This window comes from Arachis hypogaea, chromosome 2, assembly GCF_003086295.3.
Source record: "Arachis hypogaea cultivar Tifrunner chromosome 2, arahy.Tifrunner.gnm2.J5K5, whole genome shotgun sequence".
NCBI classification, from domain to species: Eukaryota; Viridiplantae; Streptophyta; class Magnoliopsida; order Fabales; family Fabaceae; genus Arachis; species Arachis hypogaea.
In genome coordinates this window covers 10,872,744-10,890,906 of record NC_092037.1, presented here as the reverse complement: position 1 = coordinate 10,890,906, position 18,163 = coordinate 10,872,744, and the positions used below count along the sequence as shown (strand labels likewise).

At 27.7% G+C, this 18,163-nt stretch overlaps 1 protein-coding gene across 1 annotated transcript; it reads left to right on the top strand.

The window, feature by feature from the left end:
• Nucleotides 1-1,786: 1,786 nt before the first annotated feature.
• Nucleotides 1,787-2,236, top strand: LOC140176554 (uncharacterized). Its single transcript, XM_072208078.1, has one exon. It carries the CDS (start codon nt 1,787-1,789, stop codon nt 2,234-2,236), a length of 450 nt encoding a protein of 149 aa, XP_072064179.1.
• The last annotated feature ends 15,927 nt before the right edge of the window (nt 2,237-18,163 follow it).

The window sequence follows — 18,163 nt, the reverse complement described above, 5'->3', positions numbered from 1 at the left end:
CTGAATGGTTGAATTGTTGTTGTGGCATTGAAAGAATTTTTGTTATGCTAATATTTTTTTGTTTAGAATGGATTGTTGAACTTTGTTGTTGAACTTGGATGGTTGTAATTGGCATTAAACATGATTTTGTAATTTTTGTTAAACTGTTAAATTTTTTATGTGATATTGAACTGACTTGTTAAATATTTGTTGTTTAATTTTTTTGGAATAGAAATGACAGCGAATCAAGCTAATGTAAGTGAAAATTCGACTAACAATCCAATTTCTCAATCAAAAAGTACAACTGTAATTGATAGTAAAAGAAAAGTTGTTAGAAATACTCTTGGAAGTAGAACTGATGTAGGATAGAAGCATGGGATATTTGTTGGAGAAGATGGAAAAAATACAATGCAAATATGTCATAAAATTTTTTCAGGAGGAGTTTATAGATTGAAACACCACTTAGTGGGAACTCAAAAAGATGTTGAAGTTTGTACAGCTATTATTGATGAAGTTAAAAAGCAAATGTGAGATGTTGTGAGTGGGTTGCAAGTGAATTTGATCAAGAAAACAAATATGGGTGGAGCAAGCCTAGCTGGAGCTGTTGCGGAAAGTGACACTGCTGCTGAAAAATGAAAAGGAAAAGAATTGGAGGGCAACATATTCAAGAAAATACGCGTTAGTACTCAATCAACAATCAACAATATATTTAAGAAGAATTTGAGGGAGGAAATATGTTTAGAAATTAGTACTTTTTTCTACAATAATGGTATCCCCTTCAATGTATGAAGGAGCGAGAAATATACCAGAATGTTTGAGAAAGATGTAAGATATAGAATAGGATTCAAGTCACCCTCCTACCATGAATTAAGGGTTCGTCTTTTGAAAGAACACATAAAATTTGTTCAACAATCACTAGAGAAACATAGAACATATTAAAAGCAAGTTAGTTGTACAATAATAACTGACGGTTGAACCAGGGACGGATCGAGGTGGTGGAAAGAGGAGGTATTTGCCCCCACAAATATTTTATAAAGTAATTAATAAATATATATAGATGTATATATTTATCTTTTTATTAGATTATTTTTTTAAAGAAAAATTAAATAAATTAATCAACAAATAATTATAATTAACTTCACTACGCTGGCAAATTAGTTAATAATCAAGTTGAAACTTAATTTTAAAATTAAATGTAACTTTAGTTATTAGTAATATATTTTAAATATTAGTTAACACTAAAAACATACTATTTATATATTAATATTTTTTATTAAAATGATATTTTTTATAATAATTATTTTAATTAAAAATTATATTTATACTGTAAATATTATAAAAAATAAACATTATAATTAAATAAGAAATAATAAATAGTTAAATAATTATTTAAGAATACATATATAAAAATAACATTTAGTTTTATTAAAAATAAAGAGAAAATAATTATAAATTATCTTTTCATCATAATTTAAATTAATATATTGTTTATGAGTTAATTAATTTATGTATATATATATATATGTATATATTGATGTATATTTTTAATTTTTTAATATATATATATATATATATATATATTTTTCATTTTAAACTATAAATATATTTTTATCTAAATTTTATCTTTATATATTTTTGCCTCCACCAATCAATTTTTCTAGATCCGTCATTAGGTTAGACAGATAAGAGAAGACAGACCATCCTGAATTTTTTGGTTAATAGTCCTAAAGGGACTGTATTTTTGAAATCTATTGATGCCTCTTATATTATTAAGACAGTTGACAAAATTTTTAAAATGATAGACGATATGGTTGACGAGGTTGGTGAAAAAAATGTCATTCAAGTTGTCACCGACAATGCGGCTAATTACAAAGCTGCAGGAGAAATGCTAATGAAAAAGAGGAAAAACTTGTTTTGGAAGCCTTGCGCAGCACATTGCATTGACTTAATGTTAGAAGACTTGGAGAAAAAAGCAACCCTTTATAAGGACACGATTTATAGAGATAGAAAGATTACTACTTACATATATGCTAGGACTGCTCTCATTTCACTACTACACATCCACACCAAAAGAAAAGATTTGGTGAGGGCGGCTATGACCCATTTTGCAACGTCCTACCTTACTTTGGAATGCCTCAATAACAACAAAGGTTCCGTAATAAGAATGTTTCTTTCTGATCAATGGACTTCTAGTAAGTTTGCAAAGATAAAATATGGAAAAATAATTGCAAGTGTGGTGTTGGATAAGATGTTTTGAAAAGAGGCGGTGATTTGCTTGAGGCTGCCTACCCTCTTCTTCCTGTGCTTCGTATGGTGGATTCAGAAGAAAAGCCGGCAATGGAGTTTATTTATGAAGAAATAAAAAATATAAAAGAGAAAATATGAGATGCATTTCAAGGAGTTGAGACAAGGTAAATTGTCTAATTATTTTTTTATTGAGTCCCGCTAGGGAGCCAATGGGATATTTGTACAATGTGTACAATGGGCTGCTTATTTAGCCCAATATGAGTTAAAAATAAAAATTACCCACGAAATAATAAATTTAAAAACTCTTATTCAGTTATTTCACATTAAATTTCAAATTTCAAATTCTCCAATTTCAAATTTCAAATTTTTAAAAAAATCCTGTTAGTTATTTCAAAAAAAAAATAACCATCTGAAATCCTCCAATACTCTCTTCTTTTTCAACCGGCGACCACCCCACCTTCATCAATAATCATTCCATTTCACCGTCGCTACTTGGCTTGCCACACGCCACTCACCCTTAATAAAAATAACCATCCACTTAAGGATAAAAATAATCATCCCCATACCTAATGAATTGAACATCTAACATATTTTAATTATATATAACTAAACTCAATCCAATCAAAATAATCATATACATAAAAATAAAATAACCATCCGCATACCTACTAAAATGACCATCCTAAATTGACCATTAAAATAGAAGAAAAAGATGAATAAACAGAAGAAACTATTATTGTGGTGAAACATAATTTTGAAGGACTAGTCATGACAAAAATGGCACTGTTGTAAAACATAGGGCTCAAATCATGAAAGAAGCTAACCATGCTTGGATTCGAAGAAGAAAAGCATGGTGGTGTCATCGGTGAGAAGAGACTTAAAAGAATGGGAGAAAGCGAAGGCGCATCGGAGGAGGTGAGGATGGTGTCGGGAAGAAGGCACACACCGGCTGCGACGGAGGCACTGGACATCCGGGTTGCTGCGGTGCCGTTAGTTCGACCCACACAATATGTGCGTCCTACCTTGGCGATGGCTTGTGCGGCAACAGCGCCAGTCGGAACAGTGTCGGCGCAATTTTGGATGGCAGCTGGTGACCGTGGCGTTAGTGTACCGGCGAGACTCCATTAGAAAAGCATAGAACGCTGACAAATCGTATTGAAAGAGAGAAGTGAGAGAGGGAGGTAGTTTATTTGTTTCCAAAACCGACGATAATCCTAATATTTGATTTAAATTTCAAATTGGAAACTATTCAAAATCAATTAGTTGCCTATAATTTAAAATGAATTAATTGCCTATCAAATATTTTAAATTTTAAATTAACCCCATTGTATGCATTGTATAATACCTCTATTGTCTCCTCATACTTTCCCTTTTTTATTTTATTAACGCATGAGTAATATTCTTTATTTTGTAACTAATTTATTAATTTTTCTATGTTTTAGTTACATACCTATTTAGGATATTATTGATGCAAGATGGGGCAACCAACTTCATATGCCATTGCATGTTGTAGGCTATTATTTGAATCCTCAAATTCATTATAGTTCTGGTTTTAAAGTTGCTTATGAGTTGAAGAAGTAGTTTTATGCTTGTATAGAAAGGATAATAGAAAATTCATATCTAATTACTAAGATGGATGTTCAACTTGAAGATTTTAAGACTCGAAAAGAATTTTTTGATAGTAAAAGAGCTCAGAATGTAATTTCTACTAAAACTCCGGCTCAATAGTGGGATTCTTATGGGGATTAGCATCCAAAACTTCAACAATTTGTAATTCGTGTCTTGAATTTGACATGTAGTTCATCTGGATGTGAACGCAATTGGAGCGCCTTCGAGATGGTTAGTATTTAAATATAATTTGTATTTTTTTTCAATAAATTTGGTTGTTAGTTCTTTAGTTTCTACCTTATTGTTTGAGTAATGTCTTTTATATACTTTTGAAATGTTCACAACAAAAAGGAGAAATTGTTTGAAGGCTAAAACCATTAATGATGTTGTGTTTGTGATGACAAACTCAAGATTGGCAAAGAAAAAACAAATTAGAAAAAGTCTTGATTATGACTATAGTTTTGATGAGTTAGACTCTGATAAAGAGTGGATTGTTGCCGATGAGGATGGAGAAGAAGATTTGGATGCTCTAATTCCCGATCCTAATTTGAATGATGGAGCAAATGGTAATAAAGTTGTTGGTGCTTCTACGGATCCTTTAGAAATTCCTTATCTTGATGATGATGAGTTTGAAGAACTTCTTCAAGGACCTCCTCCTCCTGCTCCTAAAAATAAAGATGATAATGTGGAAGCTTGTGAAATTTGTGAAGAGTTTAAGATTAATGAAGAATAGAATGATTATTAAATGACTTATTTAGACTTTAGTTAATTAGTTGTTTATTGCTACTAGTTTAGTTAGTTTATTTGCTATTTGAATTTATTTTGGTGTCGTATAAATTCGTGAGTTGTGAATTTGTGTTTTGATTTGTAATTTGAATTGTGAATTAATGTTGAGTTGTGACTTTTAACTTGTTATGGTATATATTAGTTATAGTCTTTTAGGTAATTTGGTTTATTTGAGATTTATTTTATTATTTGTGAAATTTATTTTTGCTATTAAATTTTTCATAATTTTTATATTTTACGAGTCACGTTTACGTTCCATCTTATGATTCATCAAATTACGATTCTGAACTAGGCTAACAAGTTGAGATAGAAACTACGAGTTCACTACCTTGGGCACCATAAAACTCATCTTAAGGATAACTAAATAAGGAAGCTGAAATTGTGCAATATAAACATATTAATGAGAATCTCATTAAAGATGATATCAAGCCATGTTTGAAAAGATTTTGCACAATCAAGACAGCAAGCAATGCTCTCCAAAATTATATCACAATTACAAAGAGCTGCTGCATTCGGTAGATGTACAAAAAAGGAAAGATTTTCTCTTCAATGTCAATGGAATCATCTCATAAATGGTGCAACGACTAGTTGATGAAAAAGAAAAATCATTCCAATATTAAAGTGAAGATATCAAGCTCTATAAAAGAAGATTTCTTTCCAGAAAGAAGTAACCATTTTCATGCATATTGAAGACCATAGAAACAGTCTTTGTTTTCCTTGTTATTTGAGTGGGTTCTTACTTCTCTTTTGTCTAGATTCAAGCTTACTTTAAGAGATACAAAAGGCAAAGAGAGTAGTGCTTTACGAAAGCTATTTAACCTTTGATTGAGAGTTTTGATTTTGAAAGTGTGCTGGGTTAGAGTGCACTTGGTTCCTCTTAACTAGGTTGGGTTAGCACCTAGGTAATTTACTAAACTTGGGATAGCTTAGGTGGTTTACAAGAGTGTGAGTCTCTTGAAATTAGTGATTGTAATCTATCTTGATTATAGTAAAAATTCTACCATTATTGTGGTGGAGACTGGAAGTATGTCACATTGCACTTCGCGGCCGAACCAAGATATATCGAGTCGTCACTCTTCTCCTTCCCTGTTTTCTGTTCTGCATAATCAGGAGACAAAATCGCAAATAATCTTCTAAAACCTGAATTCTGCGTAACTTGTTTATTCAAGTCTAAAAGTGATTTCTTAATTCAACCCCATTTTCAACTCACTTGGGAACCTTCAAGAAAGATGTAAAGAAAGAGTGAAAAAAGCAATGTCGATTCACAAGAAACAAAAAACAGAATCAAAATCAACTTCTCAAAGAACCAAAAAATAGATTATCAAATAGATTATAGAACAATATTTTTATAAACAACAAGAATATCAAAGAACAATATTATAGGCAATAATATTCAAATAACATTTACCTTCAGCAGAGTAGAAACCAGCAACCCAAGGACGAGTAGCAATTAGGGAACAACAATGCCGAGCACCACCGTGGAGGAAGGAAAATGACCGAGATGGACCAAAGCAGCATAAGCGACTAGGGACCAGAGTAGCAGAAGTAGAGGAGCAGCACGAGCAGGAACAACAACGCAAAAGAGGAGAGGAAGACGATGGCAGACGAGATTGAACAACAATGACGCAGAGGAGCTCCACCGTGGATGACAGAGCAGGAACTGACGACTGACGTGCAGAAAATTGTCGAGTAAGAATTTATAATGAACTGACGTTCCGAATATAGCTCTTAACCAATAAAGATTCCGCGTATCAATTTAAAAGGGTTGTCACAAAATTTAGAAATAAAAACACTGAGAGTAGGAATCCCAGGTCGTCTCCCAACGAGTTACAAAAGAGTGCTATTTTATTAATCAGAAGTTTTCCAAGAAATTTTAAGAGTTGAAGAACAAAATTAAAGTGAATAAAATGAACGAGAGGTTTAATTAATTATAATAAAAAGCCTTGACTGGGAGAAGATTAATCGGAAGTTCTATCCTTGTTAGATGTTCCCAAGTGTAATAGTAAGAGGTTGTTGTTCTACTTAGTTATCCTTCACTGAATAAAGGAAAGTCAGGTAACTAACCAACCAACTCTATCCTCAAGTCCTAATCCTATCCTAAGAAAGGATTAGAGTTAGAGACTAGAAAGTCAGCTAACAACTTCCAATTAAAATTAACACTTGAGTATTCCCAACTCAAGGTTCTCCTCTTAATCAACTCCCAAGTCAAGTTGGGAATCTACTCCATTGACATGAATACTACAATCATAGGCATATAAGGAGAATAAAGAGAGGACATGATAAATTGAATAATAATTCAAAATTGATTAAAGGTAAAAATAGTTCTTTGCATTAATAAATTTCAAAACCATAAACATACGTATCTGAACAGGGTTAATGGGCAATTAAAAGAGAAAAGGAATAAGGAAACAAACTAAAGTAATGGGAACTCCACGGAGGTAGTAACTCTTCTCAATATCCAAAGCAAAAGCATCAAAACTAGAAATCTATGAATGTTAGGAACCCTAGAGGAAGTAGTGATTTTCTCTCTAAGATTCAAAAACTAAAACTAAAAACTAATGAATGAGTCGGTGTGTCAATGTCCCCTGAGTTTCTGCTATCCCCTGGTTCTAGTTTGTGTTTCTGGGCCAAAAACTGGGTCGAAACTCGGCCCAAAATCGCCCCTGCATTTTCTGCACGTGGCGCATGTCACGCGTACGCGTCGATGGTCATCTTTGCATGTCACGCGTATGCGTTAGGTACGCGCACGCGTCGCCGTGCGAACTCCAATTCACACATACGCGTCAGGTTCGCACACGCGTCGCTCCTCACTGGCTATCTCCTTCAATTCTTGTCCTCCTTCTATTTATGCAAGCTTCTTCTTCATCCTCTAAACCATTTCTGCCTTATAAAGTCTGAAAACACTTAACGCACAGATCAAGGCATCGAATGGTATAAAGGGACACTAAAAATACACAATTTAAAGGCTTAGGAAGCAAGTTTTCAACCATAGAACAAAATTGGGAAGGAATTGTAAAATCATGCAAATAGTATGAATAAGTGTGCAAAGACTTGATAAAAACCACTCAATTGAGCACACGATAGACCATAAAATAGTGGTTTATCAGCGACGACGCAAAGGAGAGGAAGACGATGGCAAACAAGAATGAACGGTGACGCAGAAGAGGATAGCGTTGGTAGATGCGAGTGCGAAGACGAAGTGGAGACAAGGCAGAATAGAGACTACCGTAGAATCAACGAGGATGTCATTAGTGACGGCGCTGACTCTTCTTCTTCCAAGAGCTCCATTTTTAGAAAAGATACTGGAGGTGAAAAATAGAATTAAGAGTTGACGAGGGTTTGAAATTAGGGTTTTCACACCCATTTTTAGTTATCTTTAACAATTAAACTTTTTCATTTAAAAAATTAATTTTTAGTCAATATTTAAAACTTAATTATTAGTAAGAATTTTATATATTAATTTTTTAAAAGATTATAAAATAATATCTATAATTTTTAAAAATTAATAATTTAATCTTTAACATTTTATAAAAAATACTTAATTAATACAACAATATTTAAAAAAATTAAATTTTCAAAACAAAATAAATAACTCTACAAAAATTATATAAACAAATTTTTTCACCCTTAAAGATTTTAATATTTTGAAATAATTTTTTTTGTTACATAAAATCCTTGAATTTTGTGACAAACAAATAACTTACTACAAACAATCTTGAATTTTTTGACAAATTAATTTTTTGTTATAAAATAATTGGAATTTTTGAAACAAATGGATATTTTAGTATAAAATATTTTGAATTTTAACAACAACTTAATCTTTTTTTTTTACAAAATATGATAAAATTTTACAACAAAATACCAGTTCGTTACAAAAGTCAATATAATTTGTAACAAAAGAAACCAGGTTGTTACAAAATATTAGAACGTTTTGTAACAAATTGTCTTGTTATTACAAACATTGTTATTCTGTAACAATAACTAATTTTTGTTACGAACAAATAATTTATTTTTTGTAACAATTTCAAATTTAACATAAAATTTTTATACAAATGCTTCAATTTCTTGTGGCGAAGGAAGCGCAGACGAAATAGTCGGAATAATGGCGAAACATAAAAAAAATTAGAAAGACAGAAAACTATTAAAAAGATGACAAACTACTAAATATGTGGCAAACTACTGAGAGATAGCAAATTGTCGGAGGATGGTGAATTATCGAAAGGTGGAAAAATTATCTGGTTACTCTATATGAATAAGTAAATATCCTATAAAGATGAAAAATAGCAAGATAAAAAAAAATCGTGAAAATAGAGGGCAAAAAAAAAAGAAGACACGAAAACAATCTTAGAAAGGGTCCACATAAAAGACAGAAGTTCCACATCAGCTGACACAACATTAGTTGCCACGTTGACAGCGTGGAAATCACGTGTCAACATGTGAGAGGTTGTGTGAGCCATGTCAACAGTTGACTATTTCGTAGTTAACGTATGATCAATACAATAACAGGTCGGGCAAAGGCACAGGTTGTGCGGCCGGTCGGATAGAGGCACATGTCACACTAACAGGTGCACGATCTTGACCATTGAGATGGAAGCAAATCTAATGATGGAGATTGAATTTGGAGATTTTGAGTGATTGTGGCTGCCACTTTGGGAGGCGTGTGGTGACACGTGGAGGCTCCTACGGTTGTAAGGTTTAGCAATAGAGTGACAAATATCATGGTATGGTTAGTGGTACAAGATGACACTAAAAATATGATTATTGAAGAAGGATGAAAACGTTGTGGGTGGAGATGAAGGTTGTGGTGGACGGCAACAAAACCTCCAGGGACGCATGCCGGCGCGTCCAGTGGTGACAAAAGGTGGGTTTTGCTCGTTCCACTCGGTGGAGACGATGATACGATCTGTGATGGATGAAAACATTAGAAACAAGCTCAAAATGCGATTGGAAGAAGCACAGCTATTAACTCATCATTGGACTAAAAAATGCAAGATGAAAATGATAGATTAATCGGGAAGATGAAAAAGTATCAAAAAAATATTAAAACAGTGACAACAAAAAAAAAGACACAAAAGAGAAATGTGAAAAAGAAATACGGTTGTTTTTCACAAGAAAAAAAAATAACCTATATCCACTTCAAATGGGATATCATAACTTGACACTATTTTAAAAAAGTACGAGAGAACCATTGAAAAAAGACTTATATATACTTAAATTGTGTGAAATAAAATACAATTATTTAAAGAATTTTATAAATGCTAAAAAATTTTAAAATAATAAAGATATAATATCATCTAATAAATATAGAATATGCTAAATAATTTTAATAAACTAACTCATCCTAATATATTCTAACATTTACAATTTTCCTATATATATAGCTGCAACCTTGTACTCCAAGTAACATTTTAATACTAAATTCTACAATGCATATTCAGGTCACAACCTTTCCTTACTCTTCTCTCATCTCTGCCTTTGTTTTTTGCATTCAATTGATTCTTTTCAATCCAAGTTTACTGCATTACAGCAACCTTCACAACTACAAATTAAATCAACAGGGAGAATGCATGTTGGGTTATATATTTCCTTGATTTTGCTTTGGTTTGTTCTTTCCCTCCTCTTTGTGTAAGAGTCATGTTTGAGATCTTATTTAAAGGTTAAAAATGCTCAACTACCTAATTCAACCGATTAAGGCTTTTGGTACGATATATATTACTTTTTCGATAATGCTAGAAAAAAAATAATCAAAACTTATTTTATTTATTATTTATTAATTTTTACAACAATTAATAAATATTAAATAAAATAAATTTTGATTATTTTGATTATTTATTTTTTGTTACTAATCATTTTTGTACTTCCTTCTTCAACACTGTTATGCCGGCTCAAATTGGTTGAATAAAATTCAGCGGGGAAAAGTAGTGATGAAGTTCCAACTTCCAAGAGTGAAAATTTATAATAATCCCACAACTTCATCAAGAGAAAATAAAAATAAAAAATAGTCACACAAGTTCTTGACTTAGTGATGATGATGCTTTCAAATAAGCTTCTCATCACCTACCTTTCCAATTTGGTCGTTAGCATGACATTCTTGACTATATGTCTAAATATATAAATATTTAATTTATCTAAGGTTTTGGTATTAATCTAAAATTTGCAATAATCATGTAACACATTAATATAAAATATGTATATATCATACCTTACTGGCAGTGTGTAGCCATATATATTTAATGGTCTAGGAAAGGTGGCTACCACATATATATATATATATATATATATATATATATATATATATAAGTAATGTTAATTATTATTATTTTTGATCAATACGTACTTGACTAATAATCATTTACAGTTATATTTATAGATGTTTTATATACAAAAAATATATAATTTATATATATATATATATTTACTAAAATTTTATACACATAAATTAATATAATTTGCACTTATATTTTTCAAAATTTGTATATATAAATTAATAAAAATTTATATATTAAAAACAATTTCGTATTTTGTATTGATCAAATAATAACAAAAAAAAATATTAAAAATTGCTAACCTCAAAAGTTTCTCTATATATAACTAAATTTCAAGAGAACAATCATTTCATGTTAAGAGAAAGTTCTATCTATATTTTTTTTCTTTTTTTTTTATTTTTCTTGCTAAAAAGTTGTATATATTCTACCAAAGAATTATTTTAAAGTCCAAAATATACAACTAGGTTAGTTTATCTCACACTTTCTTAAACTATAACTATATTTCATTGTCTTTCTCCTTAAATACACCCACCATAGGTGATGGAAATAATCACTGTATTACCCTACAATTCAAGAAAAAGTAAAAAGCTAATTAATTAACAAGAGATTTCAAAATCTAACAATAATAAATTACATGCAAATTTTTACACTTCAGACTAAATCTAAAGATAAATCTAACGATAATTAACACATCTTTTTATATTTTCTTGTTGCTCGTTATATCTCTCAACCTAACAAATTAAGGACTAATCTACACCTTAATTGACAGGATAAAGACTAATTCGCAGTGAATCTGAGCTCTATTTAAAAATCTACTATTGCTGGTCAATAAATTACTACATGCATGCACAAAGTGAAATTTAAACTCCCGATACTATCCAAGCTGGTTATCACATTTCTGATATTATAATTATAAATATATAGTGTCATTATTTTTAAGGTGAAAATAATAACAACTTTTCAAAGTGGGACGTAGAAGTCAAGAACAAGAAGATACGGTAACACTAAGCATTTGCAGAGAAATAAAGCGCAACAAAAAATTGGAAGCTGTAGAATTGAAAGAACATATACATATATGGCAGTAAATTAAACTGAATAGTTTTGCACTATTGGTTTTTACTAAAAATTTGCAAATGTTTTATGACTTTGGAAACTTTGCACGCGCAGCATTATTATTCTTCTATAAGAAATTAAATGAATGAATGATTGCAAACAGCATTTTATTTTGTGTCAATCAATGTTGCTGTACGTAGGAAATGACTAATGCATGCTGCATGTGTGTGTTGTAATAACACTTATTTATTTCTCTTTAATTTCCCTATTTAATTGCAACATTCATGAAGCCATGCATAACCATTGATCGGTTGCTTTCACATTTTTAAGACACTGCAAAATATACTCCTTCTAGATACATTTATTGGAACTTGGAACAGTGTCACAGCTCCAATGAAAATTACCAAAATTATTCTTTTTATTTTTTATGTTCCAAATAATTATCTATTTTTTAATAGCAGATGACATTGATTTTTTTTTCAAATAATATTGTTAATTAATGTATTGTAATAAAGGGTAATATAATTTTGTCAATTTATACAATACTAGACAATAATAAACAAAAATATCATAAAAATAGATAAAGCATATTTTGATGATGTTAGTTAACGAATTTAAAATAAAATTTTTAGTTAAAAATTTACATGTAATTATTTTTATATAAAATTAATAATCAAAAAATGTTAGATAACAATTTCATCAAATCTATTAAATTATTTAATAATTTTCAGCTATTAAATTTACATGAAAACAATTTATACGAATCTTCACCAAATTTGTGATAATGTAGCAATAATATATTAAAAATTTGTAGAAAATATATTTTTTATTATAGATTCACTTTAATAAGACCGAAAAATAATAAAAAAATATTTGTACGCATTTTGATGGAGTTGATGTATACTACAGCATTAAAGTTTGTCCAACAGTTAAAGCATCAATGGGCTAATGCATTCGTTCGTAAAAACCCGTATATACCAAAAAAAATTATTTGTATAAAATATATATTAAAATATAAAATATATATTAAAAAAATATAAAATAAAATAATTAATATAGTAATTAATTTTTTTAATATACATAGCATTTTTAAAAGATTACACTAAGTATATATAAAAAATTAATCGTTTGTATATAATATATATTAAAAATAAATTAAAAATCTATATCTTATATATAAATACATAATAACTTATTTTTAGTGTACATATAATATTTTTTATTTTTAAAATACATATAATAATATTTTTTTCATGAAGTTTAATTTTGTTTTGCACTCTTTTATTTTATTTTCCCACATTGTGTGCACATGTGTTTGGATTTTTTTATTAAGAAATGTTAGATGGTCAACAAAATTTATTGTCTTTAACCAACAAAAATATAAATTAAAAAATATAAATTAGACTAAAAAAATTAAATTAATAATTAAAAATAACGACTAAAGATTATAAATTCTCTAATTCTTAAGCAATTTTCTTTCTTTTATATTTCTCAATGAATAAAACAAAATGGAACTGCGTGAATGAATTATGATAAAGAAACAGAGCAAAGTTTTGTTGAGTGATTAACGAGGAAACAATGAAATTTTATTAATTCTATTTTGACATATTATAAACTCAAAGTTTATTATGAATTTTCAAACCATTCAATTGATGATCAAAAGTCAAAAGTAATTAGGTATAAAAACTCATTGATAAACAAATAACGATTGAGTATTCGAAAGTGTTTTGGACAAGCAAGCCCGGCCCAGGTGTCCCGCATATGGCCCGATAAGAAGCCCAAACTCTTTCAGTGATAAATGAAAATAAAGCCCACACCTCAAAAATATTAAGCCTATAAATATCCAAAAAAAACCCCAAAAAATAGGAAGTATCCCTTTCCATGAGCAAATAACCATTTTTTATTTTTGTAAATTAATTTGATTTAGTCGAGTGAATAATTCACTCTTTTGCTTAAGTATGTGTCAAGAATTCGAATTATGTTTTATATGCAGCAATTTATTTGTTACAATATATCCTTAAATGAAATTCAGATCTATGACAAATCAATTCCTAATTTCTCAAACTGAAAAATACAATAAAAATAATTTTTTCATAAAGAAAACATATGTCGTCATAGTTTTCTAGAATGATGAGAATTAGTGGTCAAATTCAAACCATCCTACGAGTATATAAAGGGCCATGGAGTTCCCTTAATAAATATCATGTTTAAATTAAATAACTCGTTTTGAATGAAAAACAAGAGATTCCAATTTTTAATATGATTTTTTTTTTAAGAAAAAGAAGAAAAGTTACAAATGAGTTAAATTTGTTGTGCAAAATTCAAGCATCTAATGCATTATTATTTGTGAGAGAGGAGATAAAAAATATTGGAAAGTTTTTATCAAATGGGCGCTATATATCGATCACTAGTGCATGGGGAGTTCTTATTAATCTCTAGTAAATTTGAATGTCAAGTTATAACTGTTTTGTATTTGTTTATACTAATATTTTTATCTGCAGTAATATTATAGAAATATAAATATTTTTATACTTCGTTATGGTATTATAAATTATGACAGAAAAGATTTATAAAATCAAATTATTTTTACAAAAAAATTATATGAGATAAAAAATTTTGTCGGCTAAAAGTACCAAGATCTCCGTAGATTATAAAAATCAAATAATAAGTTTTTTAGTTATTATTTTCATGTGAAAGAGTTTAGTCTTTTACTAATAATTAATTTTAACATTTATTATCTAAAACTTTTAGATGTTAGTAATAAAAAACTTATACCGATAGTTATAAAATTAAATCAAAATTATTTTTTTTAAATAATTAAATTTTGATTTTAATAATTAATCACAACATTAGTATTCTCTCCAAATTATATGTAATAAATATTTGAAAGAAGAGAAATGAAAATATAGATTAAAAATATAAGCGGTAAAAATTTAAAATTAAATAAAAATAAAAAATTATGCATATAATAATAATAAGACGTTGGTTATGTAAATAATATTAGGAGATTATTTTTTATGATTTTATGAATTTATTTAAATTATATTATTTTATTAATTTTATTTTTTGTTAACAAAAAGACAGAAAAAGAAAAAAGAAAGAAAGATAAAGAAAAATAAGAAAGGAAGTTTGTTAATTTTAAAAAAAAATATTTTATTTTAATTATAATAAAAAATATCTCGTGATGCATTTTAATTTGTCAAATTAGTAATATAACATTAAAATTTTAAGTTAGATATACTGTTAGGAGGGTAGAGAAAAACATAAAAAGGGAGATAGGTAGATAAGAGAAAATGGTGGAATAGAGTTTATTAATTTTTGAGAAAAATATTTTATCTCAATTTTAATGAGAAAGTGATGACACGTGATAAATTTTGATTGTTAAATTAGTAATATAATATAATTATATTTTAATTTTAATTTTAATATTTTAATTTAATTTTAATTATAATTAAAAATATTATATTACATATTTTGATTATCAAAATTATAATTTATCATTGATAATGATATATATAAGAGAGTGTGTGTGAGAGAATGAGAGAGAGAGAAAACAAGACAGAATTTTTTAATTTTAAAAAAAAAATAATTTTAATTATAATTAAAAAGTCACATATGATATATTTTTTATTGTAAAATTAATAATAAATAATAGATTATTTTTGGTGAAATAAAAAAAATAAAAATATAAAGAGTAAAGAATGTCTTTTAATTTTCTTCATTTGTGCTATCCTATTGTTGTTATTATCTAATATTGTGGCTTATAAATATGTAAGGTTATGTTTGTTAATGAGAATAAGATAAAATAAGATGCTAAAATAGAACATAAAAATAGAGATATAAAAATTAATATTTTTATATTTTATTTATTAAATTGAATATAAAATAAAATAAATAATAAAATATTAAATTTATTTTTTATATAAAATTTAGAATAAAAAATAAAATAATAAAAAATATAATTATAAAAATTTAATAATAATAATAATAAATAAATTATATTTTTATTTATTTTTTATATTTTTATATAAAAAATATAAAATATATTAATTTAATATTTTAAAATATAATATTTTATTCATACTTCATTTATCAAATATAATTTTATAATTTTTTATCTATATCTCAGTATCCTATTTATAATAAATAGACACCGACTAAGCTACTCTCTCCTAAAACTCCAACACCCCTTCAATGTGTTGTGGTAACACCTAATTAAATTATCATTATAGCTAAAAAATGGTTGGTACAATAAACGGTAAAACAAAAACTCATCTAATAATAAAAAAAAATGAGTTCAATTTATAACGTTAATGTGACATTTCTTAAGTGAATAATTTGTAAATACTTTTTATACACATACAAGAAAAATATAGAAGTACATCTTAATATTATATCTATAAAGCACTTTTGTGTACCCCAAAAAAAAAAAAAAAAACGGAACCTCATGAAAAAAGAGGGCGACAATAATGTCCCCTAAATCTCAATTTTTTTATAAATCATTTAGATTTTTTATTTAATCCTTCTTAAAATATTTAATTTAATTTTTTTTATTTTATAAAATTAATTTTTTATCTTTTTCTAAAATTTAGTATAGCTCCACCATTAATTATCACTTTCAAAAATTTGATTTTTTCTGTGACATATCATATTTTGAGCACACAAATATAAATTTTTAACAAAAAGTTCTTATTTATTCTATAGAGAAAACTCTTTTCTTTATTCGTATTATTATCTGTTTTTTATTTTTATTGTTCCTTTTATTTTTCGAATTTAATGAATAAAATTATTTTATAAAATAAAACTATTATTCTATAAAAATATATAAGAATGTCTTTTTTTCTAACCTTATGAGAAATTGAGAAGAGAATTAAGAACATGTGATGACGCATATATTGATGTAACATCTTTGATGATAAAGTAGTGGACCGTGGCTTCATTTTATTTGCCACCATGTTGCAAAGGATAATGAGAAAGGAAAATAATACCAAAAAACCCATTAAAAATGGCCCTTCATTGTGATCTGCTACGTACTTCTTGTCCATTCTGCATCTTGTGAATAATCCACGTTCATGGAGGTAGTGGAAATAAAATTACAATACGCAATAATAATAATATTTGACTTGTTGCTATGATTATGCTGCCCACTATATATATATATATATATATATATATATATATATATATATATATATATATGGACAAAAATTAACCGTTAGTCTAAGTAATTAACTGATTAGTGCATTTAAACAAGGGTCAAATATTCGAATTTTGTTTTATTTATAAAGCAATTTATTTGGCCAACAATAAATTTTTAAATGGAGTTTTGATTCACAATTAATTAATCTTTATTCTGCCAAATTATAAAATATTGTGAAAACTAAAAAAAATTATATATATGGAGAAAAATTAATTGAGAACCTTTGAGATTTAAATAGTGATGGCTATCCTATATTCCTATACCAAAGTTTCTTGTGTCCAAGCTCCAGCTGCTATTACCTAAGAAAATATGAGAATTAATATTTTATCATAAAAATAAATTTTACATGATTTTATCACATGTTAATTTTTATAATTGATTAAGAATATATGGTTATCTAAAAAATCTAGGGAAATATTTGATAAACGATAAAAATTAATGTATAATAAAATTATATAAAATTTTTATACCAAAAATTATATTCTCAATCATATACCTACAAAAAAGGGTGAGAACTTAAAGACACTAAAAAACTAAATTAATGTCATAATCTTGCTTTGTAATTTTTATTTTTATTTTTATTTAAATCTTAAAATCTGGCATTTGACTGCTGAATGCTGATGTGGTGTTCTCTCCTTTATTCTTGAATTTTTTTTGCTCTTTTTTGGTTCATGTTTTCAATTATTTTTATTTCATATTGTTCATATTTTCAATACATGTGATCTTGACTACCAGTACTTTGAATTGAATCACTTTCATTAAACGTGCTATGTTATTCTAATTAATTTTTGTTTTTGTGCCTGCAATCTTCTTCTACTGTGCAATGCAAAATTGGAGTGCCGTTATTGCTGGTGGTTGATGGTGATCGCCATTGAGATCGTGCTCAATTTTTTTGTATGCAGATATTTTGTTTTGATCTGATTATTTTCTTGATATTTGTTTTGGGACCTTTTGGATGCATCAGTCTCTACTATTAACCTCTAAGTTTTATGATCATAGCTATATGTTCCTTTTTTTTTTTAAC

Bases quoted from the DNA above. Each gene is read 5' to 3' on its own strand.
- LOC140176554 (XM_072208078.1), top strand. From the start codon at position 1,787: ATGGTTGACGAGGTTGGTGAAAAAAATGTCATTCAAGTTGTCACCGAC.